This window comes from Pleurodeles waltl, chromosome 2_2 (genome assembly GCF_031143425.1).
Source record: "Pleurodeles waltl isolate 20211129_DDA chromosome 2_2, aPleWal1.hap1.20221129, whole genome shotgun sequence".
NCBI lineage: Eukaryota > Metazoa > Chordata > Amphibia > Caudata > Salamandridae > Pleurodeles > Pleurodeles waltl.
This window is the reverse complement of record NC_090439.1, coordinates 308,272,423-308,299,217: the sequence shown is the minus strand read 5'-3', so window position 1 is coordinate 308,299,217 and position 26,795 is coordinate 308,272,423. Positions and strand designations below refer to the sequence as shown.

At 42.4% G+C, this 26,795-nt stretch overlaps 1 protein-coding gene across 2 annotated transcripts in view; it reads left to right on the top strand.

The window, feature by feature from the left end:
• RPRD1A (regulation of nuclear pre-mRNA domain containing 1A) overlaps positions 1 to 26,795 on the top strand; it is a 362,888-nt gene that overhangs the window by 82,891 nt on the left and 253,202 nt on the right. For both annotated transcript variants that reach the window (XM_069219773.1, XM_069219774.1), the window contains exons 3-4: positions 18,287 to 18,393; positions 26,295 to 26,392. In XM_069219773.1, coding sequence (XP_069075874.1) covers positions 18,287 to 18,393; positions 26,295 to 26,392 — 205 coding nt within the window. The remainder of the gene's footprint in view (positions 1 to 18,286; positions 18,394 to 26,294; positions 26,393 to 26,795) is intronic.

The window sequence follows — 26,795 nt, the reverse complement described above, 5'->3', positions numbered from 1 at the left end:
TATCATAGACCTATGGAAAAAGCCGGTGACATCTCCTGCTGTGAACAGGGCAGTGGCGAGAAGGCATAGAAGTGCCCCAGGAGAGCCAGTTTTTCTATCTCGTCACCCGACTCCGGAGAGTTTGGTGGTTCAGGCATCATGTTCTGCAAAGTCTGCCCCCGGTACATTCCCAGGTGTTCCGACAGACAGAGAATCCAAGAGGATGGAGCAATCCTCGAAGAACATTTTCTCCTCTTGCAGCATGGCCCTAAAAGCTACCAATTCCACCTGTGTACTAGGCAGATACATCCATGCCCTAATGGACTCTGCTAAGGAGATGGCAAAAGATCTGCCACAGGAAATGCAAAAATCTTTTGGATCCCTTTTCTTGGATGCACAAGCTGCTGCCTGGAGATTGAACAGGGCAACCTGAGTTCCTTTTCTCTCCCACTGAATGTAGTGGATGTTATACTATCGTCCAGGCGACACTCCACTAAATCGATTTATGCCGGAAGGTGGGCAAAATTTGTGCTGTGGTGTGGAGAGAACCAAAAAGATCCTTTAAAGGCCCATCTTTCAGATGTACTTTTGTTTGTTCTTAGTTTGTCGAAGAAAGGCTGTGCTATAGCTACAGTTAAGGGTTATTTGGCAGCTCTGTCGGCGTTTCTTTGCCTTCCGGACCAGCCGTCTTTATTCAAGTCTCCCATTGTACATAGGTTCCTTAAGGGTTTGGTGAATAGCTTTCCTCCTACTCCTTTTCACGTGCCTCAGTGGTACTTAAATCTTGTTTTAACATTCTTAATGGGTTCGCCTTTTGAGCCCATGCATTCATGTCCATTGAGATATTTAGCCTTCAAGACTGTTTTCTTAATCGCAATTACTTCTGCCAGGAGGATTGGAGAGATTCAGGCACTTTCTGTTAAGCCTCCTTTCACTATGTTTTTCCCTGATAAAGTGGTTCTAAAAACCAGGGCTGCTTTTCTACCGAAAGTTGTCACCCCTTTTCATATAGGCCAAAATATCACTCTTCCTGCTTTTTACCCTCCTCCCCACCCGTCTAAAGAAGAAGAGAGACTTCATAGGTTGGACCCTAAGAGGGCCCTGAGTTTTTACCTCGAAAGGACTAAGGACTTTCGTTTAGATGAGCAACTGTTTGTTGGATATGCTGGTCAGCAAAAGGGCAGAGCGGTACAGAAAAGGACACTCTCCAGGTGGGTCATCTTGTGTATCAAGATCTGTTACTCTTTGGCAAAAAAGGTCCTTCCTGAAGGTATCAGGGTCCACTCTACTAGAGCTAAATCTGCATCCTCGGCTCTGGCGAGGGGAGTTCCATTGATAGATATATGTAAAGCGGCAACTTGGGCGTCGCTCCATACTTTCGTAAAACATTACTGTTTAGACTCTGAGATGAGGAGGGACGGTCATTTTGCTCGTTCAGTATTGCAGGATTTCTTAGTGTAATCAGGCGGGCACCCACCACAGAGTGTGGTACTGCTTGGGACTCTATTCATAAGGTGAGGAATCCACAGGTAGTTGTATCCATCAGAAGAACAAGTTACTTACCTTCGGTAACGCTTTTTCTGGTGGATACACTAACTACCTGTGGATTCCTCACGGTCCCTCCCGCCTCCCCTTTGCCTGCCTGATTACACAGTTATTTTGCAGTCTTTGGTTTAATATTTATTCTTATATTTATTTATATATATATATATATTTCTATGTATATAAATGCGTATATATTTATATGTATATAGTGATATTTCTCTATATATTTTTGTATATTCATGTATTTAAACTCTCAATAAGAATGGATGATTTAAATGGTCAAGGTTCTTGTGTGCGTGTATCTTTCTATATTAATTACCAATTTTCATGGTCGGTTTACTCCTATTTGCTTTAAGAGCACGAACAAATGAGGTGAAACTGACGTCAGTACGCCAACGAGGACCTCTTATTGGCACGTTGACGTCAGACGGAGTCACGCGGAGCCGTGCCATTATGACGTCCTCGTCGACGTAGACAGCTAGGAAGAAGACTTTCCGTCTGATGCTGGCGCAAGGATCGAATTCATAAGGTGAGGAATCCACAGGTAGGTAGTGTATCCACCAGAAAAAGCGTTACCGAAGGTAAGTAACTTGTTCTTCTAGCCTTTCAAAAACCTCATGCAGGAAATCCAATATCCAAACAAGGCATTGCCAGATGGATAGTTAAGTGTATTCAAACCTGCTATGTTAAAGCAAAGAGAGACCTGCCTATTACACCAAAGGCACACTCCACTAGAAAGAAAGGCGCCACTATGGCCTTTCTAGGAAATATACCTATGACAGAAATCTGTAAGGCAGCCACATGGTCTACGCCTCATACATTCACGAAACATTACTGTGTGGATGTGTTAACAACACAACAAGCCACAGTAGGACAGGCAGTATTACGAACATTATTTCAAACAACTTCAACTCCTACAGGCTAAACCACCGCTTTTGGGGAGATAACTGCTTACTAGTCTATGCACAGCATGTGTATCTGCAGCTACACATGCCATTGAACGGAAAATGTCACTTACCCAGTGTACATCTGTTCGTGGCATGAGACGCTGCAGATTCACATGCGCCCTCCCGCCTCCCCGGGAGCCTGTAGCCGTTATAAGTTGATGAAAATTATATATTATATGTTGATAAAACTTGTACATTTGTAAATTGTAAATATATATCACTTTTAGACACATTATGTACATACATACTTACTCCATTGCATGGGCACTATTACTATATACACAACTCCTACCTCACCCTCTGCTGGAAAAACAATATAAGATGGAGTTGACGCCCATGCGCAATGGAGCCGAAAGGGGAGGAGTCCCTCGATCTCGTGACTCGAAAAGACTTCTTTGAAGAAAACAACTTGTAACACTCCAAGCCCAACACTAGATGGCAGGATAATGCACAGCATGTGAATCTGCAGCGTCTCATGCCACGAACAGATGCACACTGGATAAGTGACATTTTCCATATATATATATATATATATATATATATATATATATATATATATATATATATATATATATATATATATATATATATATATATATATATATATATATATATAAAAGATCCAACAGCCACCGCAAAACACAATGGTGTGGACACCCTCCCATTGTTAAGCAGTCTATGACGGAACCTATGGAGTTTCTTTTATTGTATCAAGCATAGGCTGTATTTAAAAGCCACCACGCTGTGGTGCATTAGTGCTGCCTCCTCTTGAAGGTCACCCACAGTCTGTCTCCATCCCTCCCGTAACTTGCCCAGAGTGTCCATTGGCATAATTGTTGATCGTCCTATAAGTGTGGAAAACCTGCACCTTTTCCTACCTCTTCCATTAGTATCCGCCCCTCTGGTGTGGCATACTCTGTGATATTTGCCCCCTCCAACCCTGCTGCCTGCCAAACGTGGTGCAGTTACGTATATTTTAAAATTGAGACAAGTGTAAGTTGTTTTCTTGCTGCACCGAAGACAAATACATGATGTCCCCATTCTCATGGATGTCACCCACGTTGGAGATGCCTTTAATGTCCCAGGCCCCAAAGCTTCACCGCTTCTTTCAGCAGAACCCTACCAGTATTACGACTGGAGCAGAGCTCCTTTTGTGCCATTATGAACATCCCCAGATATCTTAACCCATCCACTTCCACACGAAACCCTTGGGGTGGCGGCAGATTCCTGTAGCTCTTGAGGGGTGTATAGAGTACGGACTTGTCACAATTAATTATATACCCCAAATGGGGCCTGTATTCCTTTAGGAGTTGCTATCTATGGGATCCATTATACAGAAAAGTATTTCGTTAGAGGAAACATTATTGTTATACACCAAGTCGTCTGCTTCCGAAATCCGGAACCCCCTCACTCTAGAGTAAAGAACTCCTTTCTTGATGTAACACAGCTGGTCTTGAAATGTGCTGTAGGATGCGAATAGAAGTCGTACCCAACTAATCATTCATCTCAAATCCACGCATTGCACAAGCTGAAAAAGATGGTTCCAGCATTCTATATTGAATGCCTTTTCCATAGCTATTGCGGTGAATGCATGTTTTTCAGTCCTTCTGTCTTTTCCACAAAATAGCCTACCTATGTTTGGGATGTGCTCGTTTGATCTGAATGGCATGACCTTGAGAAATCGAGTGACTTATATTTTCTCCAAGATCTTGTAGTCCACCTTGAGCATGAGAAGTTGGTGGTAAGAAGAGCGATCCGTTTGGTCTCAACCATGCTTTGGAAGAATTACTGTAATAGCTTCATGTGTGGCAGAGACCAAGTAGCCTGCCTCTGCAGTAGAAAGGCACATGTCCAAAAGTGTGTGTTACTGGATGCATACGTCAGGGCAGGTCTTCACTGTGTGCGCATGTATGTGTGTGTTTGGCTTTTTGGGGGAAGGGACCATTTTGACAATGCCAATTTGATCTCCACCAACGTGATGGGACTGTTCAGCTTGTGCCTCTGCTTGTGAGTTTGTGGTCTGAAGAAGACCGTACATTTCTGGTACTTTTGGGTACATATGTGTCTTCCTCAGATAATGGAAGTTAATATAATTCTGCATAATAGTCTGCAAAGAAATTCTCTTTGTGAGTCAACGTTCTGACCTCCTGCGTCCCATCTGTGTCACTAATGCAGACTGAACTGTGCCAGATTCGGATAACAGTATTATATGCCTCCAAATGCTGTATCGAGACATATTCATGGTAGTGAAGAAGACACCTTGACTGGCTAGGATTTTTTTTTTTTTCTTGAGCCAGTGCAATTTCAAATGGAGGGTGGGGTTGATTTACTTTTTTTTTATTCTTTTTTTTATTTATTTATTTTTTGTTGTTCAAGGGTGGCTGAGTAGTAACTGTTGAGTTCCGGTCCGGAGGATATCTTTTATCTTTATAGAGATGCCCCTAATTTACCCTTTGAAGGCTTTCTGTTCAGTTATTGTGGCCCCCGCTGAGTCTGCATTCTTTGAAATATTCACGAACTCCTTTAAATGTATTAATTTGTGTCAGTAAAATATATGGCATCATCTGTTAACCCAGTAGGCTGCAAACGCCAATTCTGACCACATTTTTCTGTTCTCCCCAACGTAGTTTGATTAGCAACGGATTAGGATTCAAAATTGGTTTGGCAAAATATTCAGCACACGCAATGAGTTAGTCTGCATGTAATGGAGCTCAAAAACACTTAGAACATAGTCTATCATGAATGGCAGATTGTGAATAATCCTTCCCTTTGGAGTGCAGCTCTCCAAATGGCGAACAAATCCAAACCTCCGGCCCATGCTGTTAGTTTACGTACGAGGGCATTACATAGGGTGCTCAGCAATGGGAGAGGGGGCGGAATGCCTCTTTGCTAATACTAGCAGGAAATTTGCTAGTTTCCTTGAGCTTTTATGAACTCTACAGATACTGTTCAGCAACACCACTATCTGATCAAGAGCTAGCTGGGTCCTCAAAGCTTTACCCAAACCTGCAGTGGATGACTAAGGGCCACCAAATGTAAAAAGTCAACTAGGTGACCGCCACACCTCGAGCTCACCTCTGGTATTTTGGGGTCCCGTTCATGTAATTGAGATGGTGTGTAATAAAATTGGTGTGTACATTTCGAATATATTAATTGGTGTCAATAATATGGCTATCATTTGTGTGTAAATGTGCTGCCACTGTTACACTAAAAGTTTAGTGTTGAGGTCTTTTTCCCATTGCTGTTTCATTCTCCGTTCCTATTGTACTCTCAGATGCCCATATGCTATAAATATTGGAGACCAGCTTGCCTGAACCGTAGGTTTTGCTGGCTTAATGTAGTGCCTTGTGGCCCTGGATATGGATGTAAGTAATTAATAGTGGAAACCGTCACTCTGCTGTTCCAGAGCCTTACAGGAAAAGGACAGTTGAACTGGAAGAATTGGTACACATTCATCAAAAGATGTTTGACATCAAGAGGCATTTAAGGGCAGTAAAATCGCAGACCGGGCATTCCTTGAAACAGAGGTGGAGGACAAACGTGAGAGTGACTGTGGTTAAACTGCTGAGCATCCTTTAGATCTGGGCATGTGAATATTTGAAGACCTTGATATCGCACTTCCCAAAGTATGACATACTCTGCAACCATGTAGGACTGACCTTGGTAATATGAAAGGTGTCCCAGATTCTTGCAGGTTCCTAGTTCGAAGATTCCTGGGACTGAAATGGTTATAGTAAACTTTTGAATTCCCTAAATGCGAAGCAGTAAATCTGGCTGCCGCTAACTACGGGAACTTTACTTTTAGAGATGAACAATCCTGATGTTCATAGACCTGAGCAGGCCAACTCAGAGGGGCAGGCAGGGTCTGCAGTCAATGAAAACGGAATTTTCTAACTTTGGATCTTGCATAGATTGAATCAGCCCCACTGTCAAGTTTGTAGTCCCACATTAACATTAAAATAGCATTGTAATGTTTAACACAGTCTAACAAGCTGTTAACATTGTAATTTAGCCTTCTGTCCTCATAGAAACGACTCAAACTTCAACCTGTGAGATGTTTTCTACACTTACTCTAGCCTTGCAGCACACTTCTATTTTTATATTCTACCTTTGTAGCAGGCTTCTGTCTCCTACAATGGGATCTAATCCATGTCATCCAAAAAGATCTTTTTAAGTAGTGTGGGTCTTGTTCGAAAATTGACTCTACTCCAGTGATTCTCACAAGTAGTACATTTCTATTTCTAATAGTGCAAGAATCATAGAAAGTGGTGTTTGAAAACCTTCAAAAATAGAGAAGCATGTTTACTCTTGTGTCTTGCAATCCAAGACTGAAATGACTCGCCTTTGGTGAGGAAACAGACACCTCTAGGTAAACGCCTAAAACAATGGGAGCATCTGAACACAAATCCCATTACATCAATGAACTGTACCCCAAGTTTCCCAGAAAAATTGGAAAAAAAACTGTGAAACACTGAAGATCATCTGCACAGATAGCCTGTGTTTTGGTGCATTAGCTTTTAGCTCTTGCCATTCCAAAGTTTTCCATACCAGATCTATTGTCGCACTTTCTGCAGTCTGGAAAACATACGTTGGCTTTCCTGGCAACTTTGTTTCTGTTATCATCGATGAATATTCAACCCCGCTCGCCTTTCTCCCCTTCCAGCGAAGAGGATCCAGTGAGTGACATCAGTAAGTAAAGTCAAAGACCACCATAACATAGTCGGCAACATCAGTCAGCGATGCTGCCTGAGAACACCATTGACCATACAGATGACCACACCATTAACAACAAAGTTACGGTAAGACCTGTTATTGTTTTACTTACAATCCTTTTTTAGATTAGTGTCCTGTCAGGGCTGCTGCCCAAGCATACATCACCCCAGTAAAGTGTCACTGTAACCCTGAGTAAGAAGGTTTATTTGCTGAGGGCCCATTATGCCCAGCTTAAAGTCCCATGAAGCTAAAAAAAATAATTAGTAGAACTTCAAGGGGGAGGGATTCTTTACCGGTCCCAACACCACAATAAAGGAGATTATCAGACGTCATATCATGAAAATCCTGAACAACAACATTAAGGGTGCTGTTCTCATTCTAACCGCTTTCATGAGTCATATTATGAAAAAATGGAATACCACGAACCTCAAATTTTTCAGGTACTTGCGTCTCTAGTTTGAGATCTTCACCATTTTTGGTGGATTATTACTCTAGACTCTTGGAGGAATCTAGAATGTCATCTATGCTTTATCCACATCTGCAGCCTCAGATGCCTCCATCTTCTTCACAAGGGTAGGATGACTAATATACCAGTTCCTACCCAACCACTTGCCCACTGCTGACTCGCTGCCAGACTCCATGTTAGGTTTTAATTCATAGATTCAAATGATGTCAAAAGTTTTGAATTTGTGGTTCTGATTTAGAGAACAGACTGTTTCCTCTCCAGTTTTAAAAATCCACCACTTAAGTCAGTCATGGCCATTCTTATTATAGATTGCATTTAGAAGGACGCCTTCAAAGTGATGTAAGCACTACCAACAGTGGTGGCTCCAAAACTGTATTTGGTCAGAAATGTAAAGCTTCAGAAAATAATGCACCATGCTTAGTGGGACATCGGTGGGTGGACTGTCGGTGTCCACGTAACCCCACCAGACCTGGGCCAGAAAATGTAAAAGCAAAAACTGTGTGTAGTGGGGACAGATTGTCAAAAACGTACTCCTGTCCAGAGCACACTAGTTACTCTGGGCAAACAAAATTAAATCCGTACTTTTCATATATATATATTTTTTTTTCCCCCAGCAAAGAAAAATAAGTCCTCAGTCTAGAGTGCCATTCACAATTATGTATATAAACACCATCTTGTGAACACATTCGGACATTATATTCTCAACAATTAAATAACATTGTCGTCCACTGATCAATTATTATAAGCTGCATTCTTATTACAAAGAGTCCCTTTGTGAAGTAGTCCTGTAGGGCTTAGGACAAATCAATGCCCTCTCATAATTCAAATGCCACAATGCCCTTGACCATTGTTTAACTCTAAATCAGAATTTACTGGATTTCTCCAATAATGTATGTCGACGCATTTCGTCCCTGAAAATTTCAGGCCACGGGGGAAGACTTCTCAATCTAGGCTTTATGCGGAGAAAACAACTGCACTGATGCCTACCATGTGTCTGCCTGCCGGTTCAGGGTTGCATAAATCTCTCCTGGTATACAGAAATCCCAAATAGAAGACTTTCTCTTTGCTCTGCCATTACGCCAAATTGGAGAGAGAAAGCAGTTTCAATTCAAAGCTAGAATAAAACCATACTATTGAAAAATTAACATGACAAGTGAAAGAAATTATACATTATAACATGATCTTCTCTGACTGAGTTGACAGTTGCCCTGCTAGAATGATTTCAGCCTACCTAATATGTTTTGGATGTTAATTGTCATTCTCTTTTATAGTAGTACTGTTAATAGTGGCAGTGTTACCTGTTAAATGAAATGTGCCAATTCTGTACTTGAAAGAGCCTTTAGCATACAGGCTCTACTTCTACTTCTCCTTCGTGACCTCCTCCTTCCTTTCTCCTCCTCCTGCCATGTTTCTCCTTTCTTCACCTTTCTTCTCTTCCTTTTGCTTTCTCTTTTCCTCCTTCTCTTCCTCCTTTTTCTCTTCCTCCTCGTTCTCCTCCTCCACCACGGATTTATGTTCTTTGAATTACCCATTACTACATTTGAACGGAGCAGTAGTCAGATCTTCATTTAACATGGTAGGCTTTGTAGCCTGCCCAAATACGTGTCGCCAGAATTCAGCTAATGAGATGGAGAGGCCTAACGGTGCTATGTACTGATCATCAGATTTACTTTACTTTACACCATCTTACATCTCTTACTACAACTCTGCTCTTTTTAAGTTATTTCAGCTACTTCTGGCAAGAATGGGTTGCAGACCTCTGAAGGTTTCTCACAGTGTCTTCAGAACAGAGCAAAACTTTTGGTTGGTCTTTTACTTCCGTGAGCCTTCACTGCTCCCAGTTGCAGTTGTTAAGAATTTTGAGGAGTGGGGCGTGGAAGGTTGGGAAAGTTATCAATGGGTTCAGCGAGGACAGGGTAAATATTGTGAATTCATTCTCCTTGAAACGGTTACACATTCCTTTTCGCAGCTTGTTTTTATACCTGATCTACTTTTTTCAAGGAATGGAATTTGTGGCCCAAGGGGTTTATAGTTTTATTTTAATTGACGATAGCCCTCATAAGTAGTGTATGCATGGTCTCCAAGTCATTGATCATTCATTTTCTTTAAAAAAAAAACTGTCAAAAGCTGCACTCTTAGTCTTGTGCTAATAAAGCACAGATGTGCAGACTTGAAGATCCTGGAGTTCTGGGCAACGGAGTGGAAGATGCCGGCCAGACCGGAGCTTTCTCTTTGAATATACTACACTTATTTACATTTTAATCTCCTTCCTAACAAGTGTTGGGCCCGCTGGTACAATAATGCTTCCACAAGGAATGTGAGGCCCCTTACTTTGACTTGCTCTTCACCTACTACACGCCCATTTTTGCTTGCCTTTCATTTGAAAGGTCACCTGTGGACAAAACCTTGTTAATCACTTTTTCTTCAATGTCACTACCTCCTTGTGCGCCTGGTGGTGACAATCACCGCTTTGACCATCTCTTAAACTAATCTTTTACACATAAGCTTGTTTACAAGCCCCTCCCTATTCAATAATTATTACACTTTCGTTAGCCTTTGGCCAAGAGCCAGTTCCACAATTGCAGTTAACTCAACATTTGTTGCTGTTGGAGCTTTTTCAGGAAGATGTGAAACAGTCTTGAGGAAGATGAAGAGAAGTATTGAGGTTCATAGGACAGAGATCGAAGTATCAACATTCAAAATCATCTAGGAGGATTGTGAGGTGGAAACTGCGAAGTAGAAAGTTTGAGGTATTTTCCTGACCCTTCCAGTGCCATCAGCATTTGCCACTTGTATTGAACAGAGTTTATTTTTGTAACGATTGGTGCAGGAGTTTAGCAGGATATGTTCTGAGTGTCTTGCAGACACAACTACACCACTAGTTAAAAATGTACAGCAGCATACCCTGCCTTTTTCTCGTCCAAGGACAGTACTCCACCCACTGCATCTTACTTGAGTTTCTCTGCCATTTCAACTCAGACATATGTTGCTGTCCTCATGTTGATGGCAGATCATTCTGGGGCTCGATAGCATTGTGGTTACATTTTCTAGGTTTAAAACTCGGCCATGAATCACATGTGGATGAGACCATAAATCAACCTTTGGACAAGGGAGATGATGGAGTTCAAGAATGGGAACATTACATAATACAGGGTGATGGTGCCTATCTAGGGCTATCTGCAGGTGATGTTGGTATCTTTCATTTGTAGATATTTAACATTTTAGTGGGATCCACAGGGAAGCTGTGGTTTTGTTAAAATATTCAGAAGAGCAGCAAAAGCATTAGAAGAAAGCATCTCTACCGTAGATCACTTAGGGGAGTTTTATTTGCACAGCTGGCTATGAAATCTCCATCCAGCGAACATGGGAATATTGGTTGAAAAGAAATATTGTGACTGACTAGTCTGAAATGGCTAGGAGTGCAGATCAAAGCTGACTCCGTCCTGAGGCAGCTACAAAGAGACTTTAAAAGTAGTCTGTGACCCTCATGTACTATGCCACGTATTCAGGGAAGAATATTCAGGTTGAAGTAAAACAAATTCTGCACATGCACTTCGATGGTGAAGAGTTCTTTTGAAGAAAGTATCAGTGCAGCTTTGCAAATAGCATCATTCTTGTGTCACAAAGAAAAATGCTGCCTCTTTGTTAGAAGAGATCCCAAGTGGAAGAACTGTAACTTGGAGAGTGATGATATTCCTACCAAGCTTTGTCATTTGTTCTTTTCCATGCAGCCACAGCAAATCCGTTTCTACAGACGCACCACCAACCACAGCAGGTTTCCATTTACTTCCACTAGGACCCCGGCTGCGATCAGTCTTGTCTTCCCATGAAACACCCCAGCATTCACCTTGCTTTCAGACCCCAGTGGGAAAAGGAGTATTTCTGACCACCTGCATACTTTGAAATCTTTAAAATTAAATCCTTTGGTACTGCTAGGTTCAATCAAATTCAGACATACTTTAGTTTGTCTCAATTCTTCCTCAGATGCCATCCAAATTGGAAAAAAGGCATTTGCAGATTAAAGAAGACTGTCTCAATGCTTTTAAAATAGGCGGTCCCAAAGAAAACAGTGAAACTGACCTGTATATCACAGATGTGTCCTCACTCATTTGACGCAGTTGACGGCCTCCCTGGCTCTTCGTTTATTGATCACTTTCCTAAGGAAACAAATCTTCAGAGTGTGAAGTTGTGTAACATCATTCCCCTCTATGCAGGGGACCTGGTTTTAGTGTCCTTTTATTCCAGGAGCACCTAATTTGACATACCCAGTGAACAGGGAATGTCTTTGATTCATTGTAGATGAGCTGAATTAGATTTGCTTCCTCTGTTTTTGACTGAAATCTATTGTCATTGATTGCATGGCGTCGGTGGACGATCCTCTCTGGGCAAATGGTCATCCTCGCAACTAGACAGCTGTCTACTTCAGGATATCCAGACCCGAGGAAGAACCTTTACCAGGCTCTTCTTTATTTGAGTGCAGTTTAACACTTTAAGAACAAATGTGATGCTATTAAAAGAAAAAAATTAAGTGATAATGAGCCTGGTGAAGTATTTCAGAAGGAGTAAGACTTGCTTGATAGGGAGGTGCAAGTTGCTGTTGGAAGCAATTTATTTTGAGTCTGAAGAAGAATCGAGGCAAACTCTTTGCATTAACCTTGACTTGAACTGCAGAATCTTCATCAAGTCTGCTCAAGAACTCCACTTATAATGGATCAGGATGAAGGACTGTTGGATGATCAGGTCAGGGTGACAGTGGTTCTCAAGGCTGAAATAAAATAGTGCCCAAAATCTGAGTATCTGCATCTGTTTTTGTTTTCTAGCAAGACAAAGTGTTCCTTTGGACCACAGATATACCTTTTAAAGGATGAGCATTCGCTTTCAAGTCTTGGTGATGAACAACCTTTTCTTTGAAAAGCATAAATGCATTTGAATTCAGAGAGAGCCTTTTCATACATGTTTGCCGAAAGTGTTCAGGTATACAATATGACATCTGTTTTGCATAAATGAGCAAGGTAGGGCACTATGTCCGACTTTCTCTGGAAATTCATGTGCAAGGTTTTTTTGATAAACAATTCTATTAATTTAAAGACATTACATACACATATTGCAACAACGCACCTTTCGTAGGATAGATTCTGCTCAAATAGTCAGTAGCGAGATAAAGGTATTGATCAGGTATATACACAAAAGTCTCATTGGTACAAGGAGAACATTTGCAAGTGCCCATCACAAAATCTTTTACAGTATTCCGCCCAGCCGTTTCCCCCAGATCTTAGCAGATTTATGGGGACAACCCCGTGCTTCATAAACCATTTTCTCTTGCCCAGCACACCAGTTCACCCCTCTCCTCCAGCTCGAGAGGGTCGGTAGGGTCATGGCCTTTTACTTCGCTGCAATGTCTCTTTTGGAGACCATAAGGATAAAGAAAGATCTGATCGATTCTGGTACCGTGTATATCTTCCATGACTCCCAATAGCACAGCCAAGGGGGATAGTGGAGCCTCCCACCCCAGGACAGCTCCTTCAGCAGCTTAGTCCAATAACGTTTTATGTAAGGACATGACCAAATCATATGGTAGAAGTCTGCTGGCTGTGTATCACATTTGTGACAGGCTAGGTTCCTCGGGAATCCCACTCAGTGCAGGCTCGTGGGGGAGAGATACACTCTGTAGGAAGTTGGCTCTGTATGCACTATTTCAAAGTAAGGAATAGTATGCACAGAGTCCAAGGGTTCCCCTTAGAGGTGAGATAGTGGCAAAAAGAGATAATTCTAATGCTCTGTTTTGTGGTAGTGTGGTCGAGCAGTAGGCTAATCAAAGGAGTAGTGTTAAGCATTTGTTGTACACACACAGGCAATAAATGAGGAACACCACACTCTGACAATTCCAGGCCAATAGGTTTTTGTATAGAAAATTCTTTTCTTAGTTTATTTTAAGAACCACAGATTCAAAATTTACATGTAATACTTCAAATGAAAGGTATTGCAGGTAGGTACTTGAGGAACTTTGAATTAGCAAAATAGCATATACAGTTTTCACATAAATCACATATAGCTATTTTAAAACTAGACAGTGCAATTTTCAACAGTTCCTGGGGGGAGTAAGAGTTTGTTAGTTTTTGCAGGTAAGTAAACCACCTACGGGGTTCAAGTTTGGGTCTAAGGTAGCCCACCGTTGGGGGTTCAGAGCAACCCCAAAGTTACCACACCAGCAGCTCAGGGCCGGTCAGGTGCAGAGGTCAAAGTGGTGCCCAAAACGCATAGGCTTCAATGGAGAAGGGGGTGCCCCGGTTCCAGTCTGCCAGCAGGTAAGTACCCGCGTCTTCGGAGGGCAGACCAGGGGGGTTTTGTAGGGCACCGGGGGGCACACAAGTCCACACAGAAAGTACACCCTCAGCGGCACGGGGGCGGTTGGGTGCAGTGTGCAAACAAGCGTCTGGTTTTCAATGGAAATCAATGGGAGACCAAGGGGTCTCTTCAGCGATGCAGGCAAGGTGGGGGCTCCTCGGGGACCACCACCTGGGCAAGGGAGAGGGCCACCTGGGGGTCGCTCCTGCACTGGAGGTCGGATCCTTCAGGTCCTGGAGGCTGCGGGTGCAGAGTCTTTACCAGGCGTCTGGTCTTTGAAGCAGGCAGTCGTGGTCAGGGGGAGCCTCGGGATTCCCTCTGCAGTCGTCGCTGTGGGGGCTCGGGGGTTCAACTCTGGCTACTCACGGTCTCAGTCACCGGGGAGTCCTCCCTGAAGTGGTTGTTCTCCAAGTCGAGCCGGGGGCGTCGGTTGCAGAGTGTCAAGTCTCACGCTTCCGGCGGGAAACGCAAGTTGTTTCAAAGTTGCTTCTTTGTTGCAAAGTTGCAGTCTTTGGTGAACAGAGCCGCTGTCCTCTGGAGTTCTTGGTCCTTCTAGATGCAGGGCAGTCCTCTGAGGATTCAGAGGTCGCTGGTCCCTGTGGAAAGCGTCGCTGGAGCAGTGTCTTTAGAAGGGGGGAGACAGGCCGGTAGAGCTGGGGCCAAAGCAGTTGGTGTCTCCGTCTTCTCTGCAGGGTTTTTCAGCTTAGCAGTCCTCTTCTTCTTAGGTTGCAGGAATCTGAGTTCCTAGGTCCTGGGGAGCCCCTAAATACTAAATTTAGGGGTGTGTTTAGGTGTGGGTGGGGTTATTAGCCAATGGCTACTAGCCCTGAGGGTGGCTACACCCTCTTTGTGCCTCCTCACTGAGGGGAGGGGGGCACATTCCTATCCCTATTGGGGGAATCCTCCATCTGCAAGATGGAGGATTTCTAAAAGTCAGTCACCTCAGCTCAGGATGCCTTAGGGGCTGTCCTGACTGGCCAGTGACGCCTCCTTGTTTTTCTCATTATCTCCTCCGGCCTTGCCGCCAAAAGTTCGGCCGTGGCCGGAGAGGGCGGGCAACTCCACTAGCTGGAGTGCCCTGGGGTGCTGTAACAAAGGGGGTGAGCCTTTGAGGCTCACCGCCAGGTGTTACAGTTCCTGCAGGGGGAGGTGTGAAGTACCTCCACCCAGTACAGGCTTTACTAGCCACAGAGTGACAAAGGCACTCTCCTTATGTGGCCAGCAACATGTCTGGAGTGTGGCAGGCTGCTAAAACCAGTCAGCCTACACGGGTAGTCAGTTAAGGTTTCAGGGTGTATGTTACAATAAAATGTACACTGGCATCAGTGTGCATTTATTGTGCTGAGAAGTTTGACACCAAACTTCACAGTTTTCAGTGTAGCCATTATGGTGCTGTGGAGTTGGTGCATGACAGACTCCCAGACCATATACTCTTATGGCTACCCTGCACTTACAATGTCTAAGTTTTTGCTTAGACACTGTAGGGGCATAGTGCTCATGCACTTATGCCCTCACCTATGGTATAGTGCACCCTGCCTTAGGGCTGTAAGACCTGCTAGAGGGGTGACTTATCTATACTTCATAGGCAGTGTGAGTTTGGCATGGCACCCTGAGGAGAGTGCCATGTCGACTTAGTCGTTTTATCCCCACTAGCACACACAAGCTGGCAAGCAGTGTGTCTGTGCTGAGTGAGGGGTCCCCAGGGTGGCATAAGATATGCTGCAGCCCTTGGAGACCTTCCCTGGCATCAGGGCCCTTGGTACCAGGGGTACCAGTTACAAGGGACTTACCTGGATGCCAGGGTGTGCCAATTGTGGAAACAAAAGTACAGGTTAGGGAAAGAACACTGGTGCTGGGGCCTGGTTAGCAGGCCTCAGCACACTTTCAAATCAAAACTTAGCATCAGCAAAGGCAAAAAGTCAGGGGGTAACCATGCCAAGAAGGCATTTCCTTACACACTCCACATAGCTAACACGTTTGAATGAGTCGCAGCCGGGATGATATGGAGGTAAGTTGCTGTGCGAACAAGTGCAGGGTTACTTTCCCAGTTGAACACATTCATTTAAAAGCCCTTGTGGACTCTCAGACAAGTTTAGAATGTCACACGTGGTATTTTGAAGATTCCCATCTTCAAATAGCTAGCAGGTGGTGGAGAACCCCCTTTGGATTGTGTTGAAGTAGTAAGCAGTAAGAAATGCAAATCTCATCAACTGGTTCAGAGAAGCAGTCTTTCTAGGAGACTCATTTTATGAATTTACTGAGAATACATGCGCAGTTCTTATCTCCTATTCCCTTGCTTCCCATGTTGGTTTGCACGATTATGCTTGACAAGTGCATGATAATGGTTGTAATACCAGCTTGGGTCAGGTGGTTTTGGTGTCCTGAGATGAGAAATCTGTGGTTTGCCATCCATTCAAGTCATGGTCCTTATGTTTTGTTGTGCTTGAAGGACCGAGCCACTCTACCTCACCTCTTCACACCTCACCCTCACTGTACGCTGTAGCATGATTTTGTTATCTTACACGTTCCAGGGGTCTGTAGACTATTCTTCATTTGCTGCCAGAACAGCGTCCAAAGGGAAAAAAACGGCATGCAATGGTAAAACTGTGTTTTGTTTTACAAAAGGCATTGGGCACCAGATCATGCCTCGGCCTCATCAGATGCTACTGGTATTGATGTATTCGAGCCCAAATTCTCTTGTTGAAAACAAAGCCTTGTGAGGAAGGTATTGTGGGAAGAATTGTGACTGTTACCTTGAGTAACTGAGGCACCTCCTCTAAGGAACTAAATGTAGGACTATTGAAAACTAATTGGGCACCTGTTTATGTGATGCTGACTGCCCTCTTTCTGGCAATACCACCATCAATGAACTAGAAGTTGGACGTTTTGAATTAGCAAGCGTTTCACCATATTCCACCGGAATAGGGTTGTTGCATATGGCCCCTAAATTGTTCCTAAAATTCAGTTGGAATTAATAATGGAGATCAGCAAGTTTGCCGCCGTCTTCGTTTCAAAATTCAGTTTATCTTTCTAGAAGATCTCTGTATTGTCTTTTAAAAGATAACGTGGAGATGACTGATGTAAAACTGAAACATGTTAATAGCTTTTGTGCAGCGAAACAAAGGACAGGATATCTTGAAGCAGAGAGTAACCCAAAAGCTGCATGCACCTCTGTTAAAATAAAGCCACAAGGCTGTGCCTAGTCATGCTTTAACTCCTTGAGATGCAGGGGGGCAGCCACAACAACGTCCGTAATGCGAGAGCCTATTCTAGAGGTATGTAAGCCACTGACCTGGTGATCATGGCGTTGGGCTAAAATGTGCTCCGTGGTGAGACAATTTATATTAGGAACTGGTTTCGATTAGGTCTGCCTTATCTTTGCTTTACGTACATTCCTTACTGTTGCCCGTTTAATCCAACACGTGTGTCTGTGACGCGTGCAGCGCTGGGTAAATTGCATGCCTGCTGCTATTTTCTTACCATGGTATCGTCAACAGATTTGTATGCAGCTTCACTGTCTGAGGCCTGTCCTTTTCACACTTTACCTGACTGCCAGTGTGTAAAGATGGCTTTACAGGTGCAAGTGGTCAGTGTGTGATCTTAGTTTATACACTTGCTGGTATGAGGTTGCATTTGCTTCGGAATTAAATGTGCTCCTTACGTAATGCTGTGGTAAATGTACTTTGGATTCCCATCCTGACCAGCAGAATAATTCTAGGTGTGTGATTCTATGACCAATGCCAAGGCTTGAAAACTTCAGTTACATGTAAATCACCTTTTCTTTTGTCTTGTTTTTTCTTTGTCCACCTGTGACAGTTCAGTGCTGTAACGTATTGTATTAACCATTTCTACGTGCATTGCTATTCACTTTGACCAAACGTCCATTTGGGTGTGGTTACGGTCTTGGCTCTACAGCAAAGAGAGGTTGTGTGTTTTTTAAACTGCTGTTTAAATCAATGATGGTCAGCCATGTTCGATGCGCCAACTGTTTTTGACAAGAAGGAATTATATGAAAATGTATCTTCCCCCTCCAACATCCATGTTGGCAATTTAATAAATGCTCTATATTCAGTTTACATATTTGACTTATGAACTACTAAGGAAATAGAAATGGAAGTGGTGTACCGGTTTGCATCAAAAATGGGCAGTGCAGAGAAATGTTTCAATTTTAGATGTATGAATTGCAGCATTATAATGCTCTATGATCATAGGTGACCTGTTTAGAATTTGCTGTTCTCAAAGCATTGTCTATCTGTATATCTAATGTTGTCTCTTTACATTTTGTTCACAGTGAGACTGACGAAAACTGTAAGAAGCATCTCAACAGAGTAATTTCTATTTGGGAAGAAAGGGCTGTGTATGACAATGATGTGTTAGATCAACTTCGTGAGGCTTTGTGTAAGTGTGTTATACTCCTTTTGCGAAGTCTGAGGGCTGTACTTGATCTAAAAGCACAAGTTCAAATCAATACATGATACCTCAAGTTAATCTGTTTTTCTAATTGAGGCACATAAATGTTGTTTCTACTTATGCAAAAGCAGAACTTCAAACATTTGTTTTGTGATGTAACCTAAACTATATCCTGAATGTTTCTCCTGAAGCAAATGCCCTACCCACGTTTAAAGTGGGTTATGCACAAATGCAGTAGACCGTCTTTACCATCCTTTTCAGTTGCTTCTAAATTAGTTGATATGTTAACTGAAGTCCGCTTTTAACCCCTTAGACCCTCCTTCCCCCCACCCCACGAAGTGCTGAGCCCTTTTTTGACTATTCGAGGTAGTTCGTGCTTAGTGCTCCATAACTATTTTTTTTCTAGATAAGGAGGTATCCATGCCAAATATGTGTGACCTTTATTCCAACATCCTGGGGATTCTAACAGTACCCGGGTTTGTGATTTCCTCTGGAGGGGACCGAGAAAATAGGCAAATTATAGCAACACTTCAAGTGTTTTTGAAAACAAATTGGAAAAAAGCACTCCCAGTAAGTGTTTAGTCTCTCCCCCCCACCCCCCCTAAAAAATGGCATCCATTTTTTTTTTTTTGCCAGTTTGACATTCTTCTCTGAGGGAGCCTATTTTTTTTTGTGCTCTCAACCTACTTCAAGTTTGTGGTGGAAACCTGCGTGAAACCAGTGGGTGATCCAGAAAAGCTATAGATTTCTGGAAAGTAGACAAAATTCCAAATTCAGCAAGAGGTCATGTGTAGAACCCTCCAGGTTTTCCCAAGGAAAATAACTGTTAGAATAAAGAAATATTGAAATGAGTAGGAAAAAATGTGATTTACAAAAGCAGTATACCATTATGTTCCCTAGGCCCTTCCGGTTGTCGGTGGATATACAGGGTTTGTAGGCTCTTCAAGAACCCAAGGTGCTGAGAGCCAGCACCGGAGCTGCACCAGACAGTGGTTTTTCATTTAGTACCGAGTATAGACCAATTCATGCGGCGAAAATAGGAAGAGTGAAAAATGGGTATCTAGGAAACCTGTATTTCTGAAATGGGCACAAGATATGGAATTTAGGAGCACTGGTTGTGTGTGCATCTCTGAATTTGTCAGTACCCTATCAACGTATGACTTGGAGATTTATTTTTTATTTTTTTTATTTCACCTTTCTTTCACACTGGCTTACCTTTTGAAATCCGTGAAGGCAGCAGAATCCAATTTGTAATAACAAATGTTCTACTTTTCTATGTTCCCTCAAGCCTTCTGAGAAAAATGGTCACTAACTTGTGCAGGTATGCCTAGTGCGTAATATGTACCCATCATATTTTTTCACTGAAAACTGACCCTTTTTTTCCAGTGTGGGATAGCAGTAGATTTTGAACCCCCAGCTCAGCTGACACCTTGGAAAACCTAGCCAACCGGTACATTTTTGAAACCTAGACACCTGGTGGTATCCAGGGTGGGCTGTCTTGCGTAGCTTTTTACCAGGATTTCTTTCACCCACAATCCCTTGCAAACCTCAAACTTTGACTTTAAAAAAGAAGCAGCACATTTACACACATTTCTTTGATGGAAAGTTCTGGAATCTGCATGAAGCCACAAACATCCTTTTTACCCAGCATTTCCCAAAGTCTCCTGATAAAAATGGTACCTCACTTGTGTGGGTAGGCCTAGTGCCTGTGACAAACTGATCAAACCAAGGTCAGTGGGAGTTCCCTGGCAAGGGCTTGTGTTGACATTGGTTTGAGCAATTTCTGTAGCAGACACCAGGCCCAGCCACACAAGTGAAGCAGCATTTTTATCAGCACAAGTGGGGTAATGAGGAGTGGTCGGTTTGTTGTTGATTCCTGAATTTTCCATCAGAGAAATAGGAGTTAAGTGTGTGATTCCAGTCAGTTTGAGGTTTGTAGAGCATTTTGTGTAGGAAACCCTGCGGAATCAACACAAGGCACACCACCCCAGACTTCCTTGGTTGTTTAGCTTTTAAAAATGTATGTGGTTCGTAGGTTTACACAGTTGGTGCCACAGCACAGACCCAAATACTGCACCTCTCCCTATAGCTTATCTTCCAGCATAGCGATTTGGGCCTTTTGTGCCCATTTCTCTTGGGCCATCCATGCAAGTGGGATACCGTTCTTACCTGGAGATGTGTGGGAATTCAGATTGGTAGGAAACCTGTTGCTCCACACAGATTCCATGTCTTTATCACAGACGTGATGAAAATGTAGGTTTCTTACCAAAGTTTGACATTTGCAAGGGCTTCTGGGTAATATTACCTGGTGCGAGCCACACAAGTCATATTCCCATGGACTCCCCTGGTTCTCTAGTTGCAAAAAGTGTGCGGGTTTGTCTAGGTGCTGGCTGAGCTAGGGCCCAAAATCCTCAGCTACCCATAATGAGGATAAAAAATGTGGGCTTAGTAGAGCCATCTTACTGCCACCAATATAAATCTGGTACTATTTCTTTAAAGTTAATGAATCACTTACACTGGATGGTTTTAGCACCTCCAGAAATCATGGCCGTGCAAGGGTCCATCACATTCATACGCCATAGGATGGAATCAGTTTGACTACATTTTACCACTTCTCAAGTAAGAGCCGCCTCCTTTCTGTACATTACCAAATGCATGCGTAGTGAACCATTACTAATGGCTCCCATGACAGCCATGTGATGCTCAGGAAGACGTCTTTCATGTGCCTTTAGCGCACTCACTGTGCTTGCAAGTTGGGGGTGTCTGAGTGTCCCCCTAAGGCGACATTCCTCGAACTGAGGGAGCAAATCTACCTTTGAAACTAAGGCAAACAGTAGTTTTTGACACACAGGATAATCTGTGAGAACCATCCACTGTTATGTGCTGTGACTGTAATGCACTTATCTTATAGCAAACTGACAACTGCTAAGTTCTGATGGAGGATGAACATGGTAAGTAGGTCAAGCATTTACTCATACATGCCATAGTAATTCAGTATTGGGGAGAGTGCGGCACCAAATGGTTTAAAATCTGCAAGTGCTGTTGAAGTCATGGCATGTGTATCTGTACTACCTTTACTATATGCCTTCTACCTATGCATTATCCCTGGAAAAGCATACCTACTGTAAACTTTACTTACCTTGAAAAAGGATACAAGACACACTATCTTGTATGATGATTGTTTTCAGATCTTATACTGAAGGTCATCATACAGAATATTGTGCCCTGTACCCCTTTTCAATAACATTGGTTATAGTACAAGTTCCTAATTGAGTTTGCACACTTTCAAAGCAAGTAGAAATGTTGGTGAAAAAGTCCCACAGGACATTTGTTTACCTTATTACACTTATTCTGGTACTTGTGGGACATCATGGTGGTCCTTGTGTACTATATCTAAGTTCCCTAACAAGGACTTCAACATCTAGTCAAGCCTTCAATATTTCGCAACCCAGGGCACTCCGTGACAACTTGACATATATTCTGTCCACCACTGTGTGCAGTATGGGCACTATAATGCCCTTGCCAATCGGCAAACAGAACACCTACCACGTTCTGGCGATGGATAAAGGTGTCGAGCAGGCCATAAGGAAGTCCATGATTTCCTGAATTAGAGGAACTAAAATTCTGCATCTGCTTGGCCCAGGTATAGTAAGTGTCCATGCACAGCCATTACCTAACTTCAACTCCACCTCAGACAATTTTCCAGTACTTCACTTTAGTATGATACAACAAAGTAGGTAGGAAAACACAGGGCTGCCTGAGATGGGGACTGGGGAGAGTAAAGACAACTCTCCTGCCTCTGTTGCTGCTTAGAGCAGACTTTACAAACAACAACATGGTGAACACAGTTTTAAGTGTTTCAGGAATGCGATCAGCAAAGGGTCACTCCAGCAGCCTTTCCATGTCTTCCAGAACATACTAAGTGGAGGCTGCTGCTTCTGTAGCAGTAAAACTTTCAGGAACAGGCAACTAAAGTCAAAGAAAGACATAAGTCTTCCTGTGGTTGTCTGACAATAAATAACATGTGTTGTATGTTGCCATCTGGATCAGGTGAGTAAACAGTTTCTTGTACTAAGTGCAAGTTTTACGATATCGCATTGTATGGCTGATGAACCTGGTTGCTTTTATCTACTCTGCCATGTACTTGTTGTAATCGAGTATACAGGTGTGGGCTTCTGAACTTCAACCATCTGACCACAAATCATGACTGGGGAAGTGCCCTCATGAATTGTAGTGAGCAAGTACACATCACTCCAATCTGAGAACTTGACTGCAAGCAGTTAATTGGAAAGCAACTCTGTGCTCTGGGATTTCTGGAGCTTCTTACAAGCAAGTGCCTGTATGAATCCTTTGTGGTGACACTGAACTGTACTGCAGGCCACAGTGCCAACGTTGAACAGTTCTACTTCTGTATAGAAATTGTGCATGGCGATAGCGCATGTTATAGTCATCCTTTAGGGCGCGAGTTTTAGTTACTTGGAAGAACTCTGTTGAATTGCTATGGTTTTGTATGAGTAAATTCAAAACCTAATTATAACGTCCCTGTAACCTTTGGTTTTTTTTTTAGTGGCAAAATATATTTGTGTGTGTGTGCATATGCCTACCTAGTGGTGATTGCCACTAGTAGTTATAGTTAGGACCTAGTTTCCATACAAAAAAGCGTTTTTTGTTTTGCTTATAACTTCGATGCCGTTTTGATGAATCTTTATGTAATTTTCCCAAAAAACTACTAGGCTCACTTCAGCTGCTGTCTGTAACGTTTCAGGGTGATCCGTCAAGCAAGGGCCAAGAAAAAGAGGGATTGGGATCCCAAAACACTTTTTCCTAATGCATTTTTCCATAGGGATTTTGAAGAGGAATAGTGCCGGAACCACTGGACCGTAATGACACCAAATTTGGCAGCAAGATAGCTCTTGGTCCAGAAAGCACCCTCTTTGTTCTTTGGTGTAAATACTTTTAGTAATTTTTGAGAAATTAAAGACAAACCAAATTTGTGTGTATATAGGGATGCAAAGGTTTGGCAAAAAAAGAAAGTAAAAAAGAAAAGGGGTCAGGGTAGGTACACCCTGACTCCTTAGCTCTGGTGCTTGGTTTCCCAGAGGGGGAATAATAAGAGCTTGTGCAGAGATCTGCAGAGCTCTGATTGGCTGCCTACCCTTAAACCAGGATCTGTGAAGCCACCTGTATACGCAGAGGATCCATGGTGGATCCACATCTCTAGATATACATAAACTTTAATAACTCCAAAACTACTGAATAGATTTACACAAAAGCACTATATCTGGACCAAATTTAATGTAGTTCCGTTTAGTGGTTCGGGCTGTAGACCTGTCTAAAATCTCTATGGTAAAATGCGTTTTGGGACCCCCAATATTGTTTATCAGCCCCCTGCTTGATAGATCACCCCAAAACCATTTAGACAGAAGCTGAAGTGACTCGCAAACAAGTTTTGAAAATTTAGAAGATTCCTGAAATGGTGCCAAACCTACTAGCAAAACCAAACATGCTTTTCCTCTGGAAACCGGGTCCTAACTATAAATATGTACTGGCATCCTCCAGTAGGTGAGGTATTTATTTTAGTGGCATTTTTAGCATGTTTGCCTTTGGATTTTTAATACACATTTGCTTACCGCTTTTTTTTTATTTTTTTAAGCTTGTTAAAAATAAATCTTTGTGTTTTAAACGGCTAGCATCTCACTTAATGTATGAAAGTCAAACTGACTGCTTATAATGTGAAAATCTAATGTAAAAATGCAGTACTGGTGCCACAAATGACCATGTTATGTTGAAGTAAACCCCTTTTTATCTGCTACCTTGAGAATCCTTGTCCATAAACCAGACTGGACACAGTTGGCCGGCTCCATAGATACCATTAACTTGAACATTGGGAATTTGAAAGCTCTCAATTGCACTGGAATAGTCAGTGGGGGGGGGATCTCCTTGGTTGAATGGTGGGTTTTTGAGGACTTTTTTTGGGTGGGGAGTGGGGGGGGTACTGAAAACTCATCTGTCCTAGCCCAGTGACCTGTTTAACCTCATAACTAGTGATGGACCAATGCAAGAACTTAAAAGACATCTCCCACACCGGTATTCCCTTGCAAGAGGGTCCATCCCTTCTATGAGCCATTCCCCGCATGTGGTGGAAAGCCAGCGAGGCCAGAGGTTTGCTGAGCTGGCCCAAGTGCTGGCCCATGGATTAACATTTGCAATGGGGAAACTCCTCACCTGGTGTGGAGTACTCTGAGTACTTGTGAACATGTAGATGGTGTCAGAATGTTCTGGCTTTCTTTGTTGATTACATTTTAACTGCAAAATACCTTGCACTTACCAAAAAAAAAAGTCCTATTCTTTAAATTCGGAGCACTGACTGTACAATAATATTAACTTTAGTTAATTTCTTGTACTGCATCTGAGTTTGTAATCAAGCCACCTCCTAAACTGAGCCTTAGTGCCTACTTACCCAGTCCTTTGCCTCAAAGGAGTAAATAAGTTATGTAAGTGGAAGTGCATCTGTACTGATCGGCATCTGAGGTCAGTGGCACCCACACAGAAGGCCGTGCCCTCTTTGGTCTGAGGTGATGTTAACTGTCATGGGCTTTTACGATGTGGGCTAATGGAAACAAGTGGTATTAGAAAATAGTTGAGGTGGCTGATTCTTGCGTACTTGCAATTGTCTATTGTGGGTCTAGATTGGATGTCTTCTAGTTTTATTGCCTGAGTATTAGTGCTTAAAATGTGGGATCATGGTGTGCAATGCAGGAAGATGGCATGATAACATATGGCACAAAAGGCTGAATACATGTCATGGTTGTGTTGTCTTGGGTATGTTTTTGGCTCTGATCAGTTAGGTTTAGTTTTTTTTTTTTAATACCCCGTCCCGGTGGCAGTCTAGATTTGAACGTTTGGCAGATAGCTTGGGCTCCAGACGATAGGCTAGTTGGGTGTTTACCAAGTCTTATATTTTGTTGAGCTATAGAGTGGTCTTCAAATGAACTTGTAGCTAGAGGTTTCAATAAAGTGCGTTGACATTTGAACTCGGTACATGCATATCATTCTTTTTTTTTTTTTAGGGGGGGTGGGGCATTGTAAAGAAATATATTGGTTGTAAATCTGATTCCACACAAATATTAAACGGGATAGCTTTTCTTTCTCTATGCTCCTTCATGCTCCACAAGAACATATTCTGTCTTTCTTGGACAAGAGCACTTTTGCCAGCTTTCATCCACTGACCCATCCTCACTGATTGCCTTCCCCCACTTTCATTTGTATTTTTCCAACATTGCCTGACTGTTAAATTGGTTTGAATGTTTGCGTTATAGTTTTCTAAAATAACATTAAATCCTATTTTTCATAATTCGAACTGAAATCATTTTTTCTTCACGCCTGATCCTCTGCCTCTGATCCTTAGTTTATTATAAGATGCAATTACAAAGTAGCCCTTCAGTGCTGCTTTCTAATCAGTGGCATCTTCTCTTCGTTTGTGCTTTGTTCACGATATGGCTATGTGTCTTAGGACACACGGCCATATTATCATTCTTATTAGGTGATTTTGATGCCTTTTACTGTCCACTTCCCTAGACCATCAAAGGGTGATACTTAATACAGACTCCTAAAAGAGATGTTTTTATTGGTCGTGTTAAGTAATTATTCTTTACTTGCCTCTTTTATAGAATGTGCATGCATTTCACACACATTCTTAGGAAATTTAGGTATGAAATTAGTGGAATTGGGGAGATTGGATTAAGTTTACACCCACATCTAGCAGCATTTCATGATGGAAAAATCTTCACCTTGAGCCTGCCTTTGCTGAATGGTGTAAGCTGTTTTGGAAGGTAAACTGTGTTTGCGATTGCTTGTGACTTACTACTACTTTTTGTTTTGAATTTAAGTTGGTGAGAAAAAGGGCAAGAAACGCACGTATGAGCAAGTTAAACTTGTGGATGAGGACTGCTATTCTGCTCGAAGCTCTCCAGGTGAACCTCCGCAGGTATGTGGTGGTGATTAGGAAATATGCCCTTCCTTATATAGCTTTACATTTTCAGTTTGCGGTGTTTATTATATGTTATGCCATATAATGTATCTGTTAATTGAGCAGCTACAACTGTGTTTTTTTTTTTTTTATTTAAAATTTTTTTTTTTTACTTTTTTAAGAATTAGTCTATCACGCTAAATTCTTATTTAAAATTAGCACACCTAATAATCCTCTCCTCATTCAACATCTGAAGGGAATCCACGGAAGATGTGGCATCTGAATAGAAAGTTCCCTCTGGGACCCCGGTTTTCATTAAAGTTTACCAACCAACAGGCCTACTGCTAAAACAATTGTTCAAGAGAACATGCAGTCCCACTGCAGTAAACGTACTGTCAACAAAACACAGCCAAGTAATTAG